The sequence below is a fragment of the Cynocephalus volans genome, chromosome 11 (genome assembly GCF_027409185.1).
Source record: "Cynocephalus volans isolate mCynVol1 chromosome 11, mCynVol1.pri, whole genome shotgun sequence".
Lineage (NCBI taxonomy): Eukaryota > Metazoa > Chordata > Mammalia > Dermoptera > Cynocephalidae > Cynocephalus > Cynocephalus volans.
The window spans coordinates 54,471,254-54,483,718 of NC_084470.1; the positions used below are offsets into that span (position 1 = coordinate 54,471,254).

General features: G+C 37.1%; 1 protein-coding gene across 6 annotated transcripts in view; it reads right to left on the minus strand.

Annotated features, from left to right (window-relative positions):
• Window positions 1-12,465, minus strand: part of ANO10 (anoctamin 10) — a 205,453-nt gene that overhangs the window by 150,825 nt on the left and 42,163 nt on the right. For all 6 annotated transcript variants that reach the window (XM_063113792.1, XM_063113791.1, XM_063113793.1 and 3 more), the window contains 2 exons: window positions 12,101-12,283; window positions 216-407 (listed from right to left, as the gene is read on the minus strand). In XM_063113792.1, the coding sequence (XP_062969862.1) occupies window positions 216-407; window positions 12,101-12,283 (375 nt within the window). The remainder of the gene's footprint in view (window positions 1-215; window positions 408-12,100; window positions 12,284-12,465) is intronic.

Below are 12,465 nucleotides of genomic sequence, written 5' to 3' on the forward strand. Positions count from 1 at the left end.
TCTTGACCCCTCAATTTTAAAAACAAAAAAAGCAAGGCGAGAGAAAGTTAATGACAGTCTAAAATCACACAGATAGTTTGCCGCAAAGCAAGGGCTAAAATTCAGTTTTCCTAAATCTCTCTTTAGAACTTGCTTTCTTTAGGTGGGGGGAGGGAAGTCACAATGCCTCTTTTTTTTTTATTTTTTAAAGGAATAATATTTTCTCAAATAATTACCTGCCATACACCAATACCAGCTGAAGGTTCTGAGAATGGCCGTTTGAAGACCCTGCACATTTTTAAGGCATCTGAATTGACTTCAGTGAAGTTATTTAACACAGCAAAGGCAGCTGCTAATGGGTAAACACAGGAGAAAAGGCTCACATAACCAAACTGCAGGAATAACTCCAAGTAATCATCGAACGTACCCTGAAAATGTAAACAGCAAGAGAGCAAGCATTGGTTTAATATCATATAATAGGAATAATCTTTTGCAATACTATTCAAGACACTGGCCTCTAACTATTGAAAATAAACTTCAAAGAGTTTACCCCAATTATTTCTTCTCAACCACAAAATCTACTTAAAAGCAATTTTATATTAAGTCCCTGAAATAAAGAATAAAAAATGATGCAGCTCCTCATTTAATTGTGCCAAATCACTGAAATACTACATTTTTTCTATGGCAAACAATAGCAAAGCTAAAGATGTTTGCTCCTGACCAACTAAAAAGAAATAATCCAGTATCACTGTTAGAGACTTTTCTGATGTCCCTCTCACATCACTGGCACCCCAGAATGTCAGTCCCTGATCCTCCATGAAAAAACTGATGGTGACAATCCCAATGAAAATGGTGAAGTAAAGACCACCAAAAGTTCACCCCTCCATAAAAGCAATAACAACAACAACAAAAACCAAGCAAAATTTGTTAGAATCAAATTTTTTAGTACTCTGGAAACTAACCCAAAGACTTGTAGCAACCCAGTCAGCATTTATTCAACAAAAACATCTGAATCTTGTGGCATTTTAACTTACCTTAGTCTCATCCCCCACTCTCGAACTCTGCAGCAACCCTAGAAAATAATAGCATGCATTCATAGTACCAGAGGGATCAGAGTGGAGCTGGAGATCTTCGAAAGCCTCATTCCCAAAGGGAAGTCAGTATATGATCTGGCTAGCGGTACCCTAGAAGACTCCACTCAAAAGACTTTCCTTATTCAACATCACAGAGTCTCTCCTAGTGCTAAAGGCACCCCAGTGTTAACAGAAGGTTCTAACATAACGTCTGCCTGAAATAATGGGTAGCAGCTGGGGCAAACAATGAACTAGCCAGGGAGCTCAAAGGAAAAGATAAGGAATGGGCTATCCATAGGTGATGTGAAAAGCTCCAACATTTTCCTGGGAATCCAGAAGAACAGGCATATGTATGGGATTGTGCACATACTCAGGAAAGATCTGAGAAGGCTCTAAGCTCTCATCTCTAACTGACCTTGAGGCTCTGCACAAGCAAGAAGTGAATGCTAAGGTAAAGTTATAAACTTCTTGGCTGAGCACAGACAGCATGTCCGAATACAAAAAGAGACCTAACACACATCTATAGAAGATTCAACCACAAAATAGCAGAATACACATTCTTCTCAAGTGTACACGGAACATTCTCCAAAATAGATTATGTTAGGCCATAAAACAATTCTCAATAAACTTACAAGCTTAAAAACATACAAAGTAGAATTACAACCACAATGGAAAGAAATTGAAACTCAATAACAAGCAAATTTGGTAAATTCATATATATATATATATTGGGCAACCTATTCCCAAAAACCAACGGGTCAAAGAAGAAATCACAAGAGAAATTAGAAAATACCTTAAGAAGAATGAAAACATCTTAAGAAAAATGAAAAGAAAACAACATACAAAAACTTGTGGGATGCCATGAAAGCAGTGGTCAAAGGGAAATTTGTTGCTGTAAATGCTTCTGCTAAAAAAAGAAGAAAGATCTCAAGACAACCTTGAAAAAGAATAGTAAACTAAACCCAAAGCATGCTAAAGCAAATAAATAAATATTAGGGTGGAAATAAATAGAGAATAGAAAAACAATACATAAGATCAACGAAACCAAAAGTTTGTTCTTTGAAAACATGAAAAAAAGAGATAAACCACTATATAGATTGAGCAAGAAAAAAAGAGGAATGACTCAAATTGCTAAAATGAGGAGTGAAAGAGGGGATATTACTACTGAACTTAACAGCAGGAAAAAAGGATTATAAGAAAATACTATGAGCAACTGTATATCAGAAAAGGAAAAAAAAAAGAAAGCATAGATGAAATGGACAAATTACTAGAATGACACAACCACCAAAAGTGATTCAAGAAGAAATAGAATGTCTGAATAGACATATAACGGTAAAGAGATTGAGTTAGTCATCAAAAACTTCCCACAAAGAAAAGCCCAGGCCCAGAGGGCTTCACCAGTGAATTCTACCAAACATCTAAAGAAGAACTAATACCCATTTTTCACAAACTCTTCCAAAAAGACGAGGAAAGAACACTTTCCAATTTGTTCCACAAGGCCAATATCACCCTAATACCAAAACCAGACCATTACAAGAAAAGAAAACTATAGACCAATACCCCTTAGGTCCAGAGGCATAAAAATCCTTAACAAAATACTGGCAAGCTGGTTCCAGCAGCATATTAAAAGGATTACACACCATGATCAAGTCAAATTTATCCTAGGATGGCAAGATTGGTTCAATATACAAATATCAATCAATGTAACACACAATAATCGAATTAAAGTTAAAAAAAAAAAAACAGAAAAACAAAATATAACACCATTTCATGATTAAAAAAAACAATAAAAAACTGATAAACGATATCTACAAAAACACCCAGTTAACACCATATTAATGGTTAGAGACTAAAAGCTATGCCCTAACATAAGGAACAGGACAAGGATGTCTGCTCTCGGCTCTTCTATTCAACATTGTCCTGGAAGTTCCAGCCAGTAAAATTAGGCAAAGAAGTAAAGCTCTTTCTATTTGAAGAAGATATAATCTTATATACAAATAAAACTCTAAAGAATCCACAGAAAATTATTAGAGTTAATAAATGACTTCAGTAAGGTTTCACAATATAAGATCAATATACAAAAATCAATGGTACTTCTACACGCTATCAATGAACAATGTGAAAGTGAAATTAAGAATACAATTCCATTTATGATAGTATTGAAAAGAATAAAACACTTAGGAATAAATTTTTCCCAAACAAAGGAGCATAAGACTTGTACACTGAAAACTACAAAACATTGCTGAATGAAATTAAAGAAGACCTGAATAAATGGAAAGACATTCTGTGTTCATGACTTGAAAGACTTAACATTATTAAGATAACTATACTACCTAAATTGATCTAAAGATTCAATGCAATTCCAATCAAAATTCCAACCATGTTTTTTTTTACAGAAATGGATGAGCTGATCCTAAAACTCATACGGAATTGTAAGGAACACAGAATAGCCAAAACAATCTTGAAAAAGATGAACAAAGTTGGAAAAATCCCATTTCATGATTTGAAAATCTACTACAAAAAAAAAAAAAAGAAAATCTACTACAAAGCTACAGTAATGAAGACAGGGTAGTACTAGCATAGGACAGACATACAGGTCTATGGAATAGCTTGAAGAGTACAAAAATAAAATCATGTGTTTATGATCATTTGATTTTCAACAAAGGTGCCAATACTACTCAATGGAAATTTGTTGATTTTCAACAAATGGTGCTGGGACAACTAGATATCCATATGCAAAAGAATGAATTTGAACCCCTTCCTCACAAACACAAAAATTAACTCAAAATTATCAAAGACCTAATTATAAATACTAAAATCACAACATTCTTAGAAGAAAATATAGGAGTAAATCTTCCTGACCTTGCATTAGCTAATGGTTTCTTAGATTTGACACCAAAAGCACAAGTATCAAAAAAAGATAAACTGGACTTCATCAAAATTAAAAATATTTGTCCATCAAAGGACATTATCAAAAAAGTGAAAAGATAACTGACAGAATGGGAGGACATATTTGCAAATCATAGATCTGATAAGACACTTGTATTCAGAATATATAAATAACTCTTACAACTCAATTGATAAAAAGATAAATAACCCAGTCAAAAAAATAAAATGGGCAAAGAATATCAATATATTTCTCCAAAGAAGATATACAAATGGCCAATAAGCACATGAAAAGATTATCAACATCGTCAGCCATTAAGAAAATGCAAATCAAACATACAATGAAATACATTTCATACCCACTAGAACGGCTATCGTTCTTTTTTTTAAAAAGCAGAAAATAATAAGTGTTGGTAAAGATATGGAAAAAATAGGACCCTCATACAGGGCTTACAGGAATGTGAAATGGTGCTGCTGTTTTTGACAACAGGCTGGCAGTTCCTCAAAAAGTTAAACAGAGAGTTAGCATATGACCCAGGATATGGTAACGTATTTTCATACAAAATATATGTTCATACAAAAACTTTTACAGCAATGTTCATAGCAGCATTATTCATAGCAGAAAGTACAAACAACCCAAAGTCCATCATTGATGAACAAAATAAAGCATATCCATATAATATTATCCAGTTATAAAAAGGAATAAAGTACCAATACATGCTACAACATGGATGAACCCTGAAAACATTATGCTCAGTGAAAGAAAACAGACACAAAAGGCCACATATTATACGATTTCATTTAAATGAAATGCACAGAACAGGAACATAGATTAGTGGTTGCTGGGGGATGAGGAAGGGAGGGACTGCTGGCAGAAATGGAATTTCTTTGTGGGATGATGAAAATATTCTGGAATTAGTGGTGATGGCTGGCACAGCCATGTGAATTTACTAAAAAACATGAAAGTGTACATTTTAAAAGGGTGAATTTTATGGTTTGTGATGGGAGTCTGGATGTGTTCTCCCCTCCAAAACTCATGTGGAAATTTGATCTCCAATGTGGCAGTGTTGGAAACTGATTGAGTCATGGGGGCAGATCCCTCATGAATGGATTAATACTCTCCCTGGGGGAAGAGGGGTAGTGAGTGAGTTCTCAATCTATTAGTTCCCGCGAGAGCTGATTGTTTAAAGGACCCTGGCACCTCCTCTCTCTCTCTCTCCCTCTTGCTTCCTCTTGCCATGTGATCTGCTTGTACCAGCCGGGTGCCTGCTGTTTTTCTGCCATGAGTAGAAGCAGCCTGAGGCCCATGCCAGATGCAGCTGTCCCAGAATCGTGAGCCAAATAAACCTCTTTTCCTTATAAATTTCCTTATAAATTACTTTTTCTTATAAAAACCAGACTAAAACAGTTTCTGAATTGTTTCAATTTTTTTAAAAAGTAAAGAGAAAAAAAGCTGATGGTAACAAGAAACCTCCCCAGAGTCACTCCAGCAGAAGCTGCAGACACGTCAAAGAGACCTAAGGGGAAAGGAATCCACAGCAGAAAATGGGGAGACTATGAAAACATGAAGAAATGCCTCTGAAAATGTTTAAAAACCTTTCTGAGATGCTTAAAAAGGTTTACTACAAAGGGAGAAAGGGGTAATGGTTCTTACATACCCTCAATTTGGGGGGCAGAGATGTAAACAGTACGAGGTGAGTTATTTAGTGATCCTTAATAACTGGACAAAGGAGCCTTCACTTAAGTAGGATGCCTCAGAGTGGGTGGCTCTGACTTGTCACCTCAGGCTCCATGTCTCAACAGGACTCTGTGACATGCCACTCAGATGCCTCATCAGAGGCTTGTTTTTCACAATATCTCATATTCCCCATTCTGAGAGAAGCCAAGCAATGCGTTCTAAGCTGCACAGTGATTAAGTTACAGAGCCCTCCCTCATAGCATCTAAGGCCATGCTCGCACCACACACCAGTGTTTCTCCAACTTCTGGCATCCTCAGGCCTCACAAGAATCCAGCACACATGCAACAATAATGTCAGTTTAAGAAAAATACTCATCACAGTATTTTAAAGCAATATTAAGCATTAATATTTTAAAATTTATAATTATTATTATTCTATCTCAGAACTGGTCTTTTAACAAGATATGAATATTAGGCCCAGTAGCTGAGAGCTTCAGTATAAGTCAGATTCTACTTCCAGTCAGCTTATTCTCTTACTTTACATTTTTCTAAAATGAAAACTCCCATACACAATTATAGGACACTGGGAATGGCAAGAAGTGCTTCCTTCAGATGCTCTGGATATTTGCATGAACCCAGGGATTCTGAGTCTCACTGGCTGTTTTTGTTTTTTTGTGTGTGGGATTTTTTAAAATATATTTTTTATTTTGGGCCACAAAGCAAGTCTTTTTTTTTTTTTTGGCCATAAAACAAGTCTTAATACATTTTAAAAAGACTAGGGTCATAGAAAATATGTTCTCTGACCACAATAACAGAAGGAAATTTAGAAAATTCACACATGTGTGGAAATTACACAACACTCTCCTAAATAACAATGGTTTAAAAAAAAAATCACAGGGATATTAGAGAGTACTCTGAGAGAAAAATCAAAGCACAACATATCAAAATTTATAGGCTACAGGGCTCATGCAGTGCTTAGAGGAAAATTTATACTTGTAAACACCTATATTAAAAATATGAAAAATCTCAAATCAGTAATGTAAACTTCTACCTTAAAAAAAATACAAAAAGAAGTGTAAACTAAACCAAAAAAAAATATAAGCAGGAAATAACAAAGATTACAACAGCAATATAAGAAATAGGGAATTAAAAAACAGTAGCGAAATCAACAAAACCAAATTGATTTCTTTATAAAGATCAATAAAATTTGTAAACCTTTATCCAGACAGACCAAAATAAAGCAGGGACATTATTACACTGTCATGTTTTTTTTTGGTGGTAAGATTTAATTTCTTTATATTTCTCGTTTGCATCTTTGTTCTACCAATGCGTTTTGTTCTTTCTTGTATATTCATGGAAGTGATTATCATTTTTTGTATTCCAGATGCAGGACTTCCCTGAGGATTTCTTGTAGAGCTGGTCATGTGGTAGTGAACTCCCGCAGTTTTTGTTTCTCTGGAAAATACACTATTTTTTCCTTATTTCTGAAAGATAGCCTTGCTGTTACAGTATTCTTGGTTGGCAGTTTTTCTTTTAGTATTTTGAATATATCATCCCATTTTCTTCTGGCATGTAGAGTTTTTGTTGAAAAGTCTTTCATTAGTCTGATAAGGACTACCCTATAGGTGACTTGACGCTTTTCTTTTGCTTCTTTTAAGATTGTCTCTTTGTCTTTGAGCTTTGCCAGTTTGGCTAAAATGTGGTTTGGAGAGGATCTTTTTGGGTTGAATCCATCTGGGGATCTTTGAGCCTACTGGATCTGAAGGTCCATGTCTCTCCCTATACCTGGGAAGTTTTTCTTTATTATTTTGTTGAGTACATTTTTCCATGCCTTTTCTTTTCTCCTTGCCTTCCAGAACACCCATGATTCAAATGTTTGTGCACTTAAGGTTGTCTGCTAGCTCTCTTAGATTTTCCTCATTTTTAAAATTCTTTTTTTTTGTCCACCTGTGTTATTTCTAAAAGACTATCCTTCAAGATCAGAAGTTTTTTCTTCTGATTGTTCTAGCCTGCTGCTTAAGCTCTTGGTTGTCTTTTTTATTTCACTGAAGGAATCTTTCAGTTCCATAAGTTCTGCTACATGCTTTTTTAAGGTATTAATCACTTTGTAAATTTCCTCCTTCACATTCCCGATTTTTTTTCTTGTTTCATTATGTTGTCTAATGAGCCTTCTCATAACTCAGTGAGTTTCCTTAAGATTGCTGCTTGGAACTCCTTTTCAGTCATTTCAAGGGTTTCCTGCTCTACAGAGTCTGGTATTTGAGAATTACTGTATACTTTTGGTGGTGTCATATTTTCTTGGGTTTTCATATTTCTAATTTTTCTGCGTTGATGTCAGGTCATCTGGTAGAACAGTGGCTTCTCCTATTACTCTGGAGTGGGCTCTGAAGAGAGAGACATCCTCTTCTTTTTCTGGTCTCCACTGGTGACTCTCCTTGTGTCAACGCACTCAAGTGTCTGGCAGTCCACCTGCATGGTGGCTGTGGCTACTGCTGTGGTGTCAAGCTGCTTTTATGGCAGCCATGGCTGTGGTAGTGACTGGTGGGCAACCTGCATGGAAGTAGTGTTTTTGGCATGCTCTCTTGCCTGCTTCCAGGTGGAGAGTCCTGCCCTCAGCTCCTGCCTAGGACCCAAGCATGCTCTCTTCCTCACTGACTGTTTTTAAGGCTCACTGGAGAGCAACAGCAAATGCATGCATCTCAGAGCCAGCAGGTTGAATGTTCAGCTTGAGATTCAGTGATTAGCAGTTGCTAAACCACTCACTGGCTGCATGTAGCTTTAGAAAGCAGTTCCTTATGTTGTGTTGCAGCATCTAGATGTGGCTTTTAAATATGCCCAGTGATATAGCACTGATTTACTTCTCTGAATAGTGAAAAATTCAAAAGTTGGGAAAGAGTAAAAATCTTAGCAATCAAGCCACTTTCATCACAATTCAGTCTTAAGAAATCCTGACATTGTATGCTCAACATTCAAAATTGTGCTGATTCAGTTCGTAAAGTAAAAGGTCAAGCCTATGCAGAGATGTGCAGACAATTTCTCTCAGAAGAGGCACTGGGCAGCCTCTGGAAACCATGCAAAGGCCTTCCTGGCATCACTAGTGTATAGTAGACAGGGAGACCTTCTCAGCTCAGCAGCGTGCTCCACCTTCCGACACCACCTTGCCAGGCAATTCTGAGTGACAATATGTACGTGTCAACATTTTGTCAGTACTTCTACACTTCTGAGCACTTTTAAGCCAATAAACTTAGCAAACCACAATCTAACAACAAGAAGGAAAAAGTATATAAATTTAACAAAGTAAACAGTTATACATGTAAAGTAAAAATACATTAACCAAGACATACTCTACCCTATTAGCTGGAAGTAGCAAAGACCAACTGACTAAACAATTCTAACAATCTATATACAAACTTTAACAACAAAGTGGTTACTAGGAGTACTATGTAATGTCTGTGAAAAATCATAATTAATTATATATATGTACTTTATTAAATGTATGAAGACAGAGTCTCAGGTTCCAAGTGATCTGTCCCACTTCACTCTGTCATTTTCCAAGTTTTCTACAGTGAGTGAGCAAGTATTGCTTTTGTAATAACATTTCTTAAGTTTCAGCCAAATTGCTTTTTCCCAAAGCTTGGCAACATTATTTCAGATTTATAAATAGCAGTCATGATAAGATTACAGAAAAGAAAATTCTAAATTCATTGACTTCACACTCTTTGTTTCTCTTCAAAACGTATAAATCTTTCGCCTTTTACTAAATTCATTGACTTCAGTAAGGAGAAAAATGCGCCCAGAGGGAAGGATAAGTGCATAGGAAACAATCATCTAGAACAAATGTGACCCCAAAGCATCTGCCCTCTCCAAATATATGGAGAGTTGAAATAGAAAATATCCAAGGTTGCTCCAGTGGAGAGAGTAAAAGAGGAACTTGTAGGAGATGATGAGAAGAAAATGGGCCAGATCATGCAGGGCCCTGCAGGCAAGTTAAGAAGTGGCACTGTTAACCCTAGAGTTCACTCACAGACCCAGGACCTGTGAGAGAAATTAGTACACTATTGCCTTTACTTCACATCAGAGAGCTTGTACTGTATAACAGCAAGATTCTGAATTGGGAAGGCAAAGTCTTGAACCTTGATCCTAATTTAGACACTAAATGATTAATAACAGAGCTTTGGTTGCCCATTTTTAACATGGAAAAAGCCATGCCTCCTTTATCTTTCTTCATAAAGGGATTGTCAGATGTCATAAGATGCCAGAAAAGGTAAGATCTAAGATCTTGGCAGTGTCACCTTATTAGCATGCAGTTTTTAGATGAATTAGAACTGCTTCAATGTGGGTATGTTGTTTAAATTACTGAATAACATTCACTAAGCCAGGCGCAAAGCAGGAGAAACTTGTCTGGAGGAGATTACAAATTTGGTCTTGGGCACTTTAGGGGATGATGTTGTTTGCCCAATTTCAGAAAAACAGAAGAGCTGAAAGCAGATTCTAATTGATGTAGGAAGAGAAGTAGGAGAGTAGAGACAACACTATGGCAAATTATTGCAAGCAAGTGTGAAGGGCAGGAAAGAGACAGGACACAAACAGCAGAAGATGTGAAGGGTTTGCTTATTTTAAATTAGGCCAGCTGCTGACAGTTGGGGCAGGCAAAAAAGGGAAATGGAGAAGCAGGAGCACCAGGTGATGGCTGGTGAAATGAGGTCTCCAATGAGGAGGCTGAATGAAGAGCAGGGGACTGCTGGCTTAGTTTCTATAAGAGAATAGAGGAAGAAAAGTAAACATGGCCCAAAATACCACTCCCCAGCACAAGCAAGTAAAGGATCTTGACAACATGTAAATCGGACTGAGTTTCTAACCCATAGTAGGCAAGCACTCAACCAATCCAGGAAGGACGGCTCCACACTATTCTCCTTTTCTTTAACTCTTCCTCTGTCTGTGCTCTCTATACTTCAGATGTAAACAGAAATAGTGCTATTCAAGATGGGCTGTGAGTTTATGAATCATTTTCTCCCCAGCACAGCAATGAGAGAAAGTGCTAGTGCATATATGTATAAAAGGAGTCTTCAAAAAGTTCATGGAAAGATTTGTATTATCTTTTATTTCAATTTTTCCACAAATTTTTTGAAGGACCCTCATATTTTAATCAAAAGATGTATCACCACTCAAAAGCAAGAAAAAGAGATACACAGGTGAGAAATGGACAAAACACAAGATGGTAAGCTGGAATGTGGTCAGGCTCCAAGTCCAGAGGCCAGTTGAGGTAGCTAGGATCTGTGTGTCCTGTGGGGTAGAACCAAGAGCACTCATTCCCCTGCAGTGTAACTAGAACCAGGTCGACTGCAAAACCAGGGGCTGAGACAACAGCCCCTAACCTTGGAAGAGGACTGAGAAAAGCCACAACTGCTGCCCAGGAGCTACAACTTGTGTTGACAACAAGCTGCCTACTGGCTCTGTGACTGGATCTGCAGAATCCCCAATGTCACCGCAAGATGGGAGCTCTGGGCTACAAACACCTGGTTCTGCACTAGGGACCTAGAGGCCCACTGGGGGAATTGCAAAAAATAAGGCAGGGAGAAGTGAGCAGACAGAGAGGGTGGACAAACTCTTACTCAAGATGAACATACAAACTAAAATTCTTCAGCATATGAGAAAAACAATGAAAGTCAGCCAAGAAACTCAATAATCAGGAAACAAATTCACTCAAGATGAAAAACAAGACTATGAAGGTTAAACAATAATGGGCCCTCACTGAATGAGCCACTGAAGGATGTATTTCACCAAGAAGAATACCATGCCAAGAAGAAAGGTGCAGGATGTAAGAAACAATGACCAGAAGCAAATGTGATGCCCACACCCGCCCAAAAAATATAGAGACAGTGAATGTAGTCAGAGCTCAGTAAGTTTGTCGAACACACAGGTAGGTTTTATAAGCTAGATTTCTTAAATACTACAAGTGGCCAAACATCTAATCATCTTGTAGTTCCTAAAAATAACTCAGAAATTCTCTGTCTTAAAGGAACTGTTTTATATTTACAATAACAGTAATTTAAACTAAAAATTAGTCTTCGGATTGGCATTCTACTTTTCAGCAATGGGCCTCTATCCTTTGCTTGAGCGATCATTTTCTATAAGCTTGAAGTGTGTCAAGGGTGAGCAATGCTGCGGCCTCTCCAGGGACTGCCTATCCCTTGCTCTATCATCTTTGCAGCAACTATTCCCACATCCCTCTCTGCAGAGCAGTCACATAATTCTCCAAACTTGCCCTCTGGTGTTATTAGGCATAACTTCTGATTCAAGACAGCAGTGTTTCAATGCACAGTTCCATCTTTTTAGCCTCAAAGTGGCTCATGGTGAGGAAACTGGCTGGAAAGCACTTATAAAGTAGTCACATCTGAGACAATGAGTGTATAGCATATGTTAACTAGTGCATGACTATTATTCACTTTCAGTAAATGTTTAACTCAGCAATATTCAAACTTACCAAATAAGTTCCCATTTCTTTTTCCAGGATGACCTGTTCATATAATGAAGCATCGATGTCTGCCTTTAAAGCCTGCACCTTCCTCTTTACCCGCACACCATGCTTCCTTTGGAGCCAATAAGGGAGAAGAGATTCCACAATTTGGTTAAGGATCTGGGAGGTAATCAGGAGAGTGGCCAAGCTCTAAAGAGAAGCACATAAATCATATTTGGCAATGTAGCTTAATAAAACCATTGCATGTACACAATTATGCAATAAATAAAATGGGACCCTCAATAAATAGGGTACCATTGTGTTATAAAAACTAATATTAGAAATGCTAGGTGTTAGAACAGTGTTCCTAATTTATGGTTGTTCACAAGAAA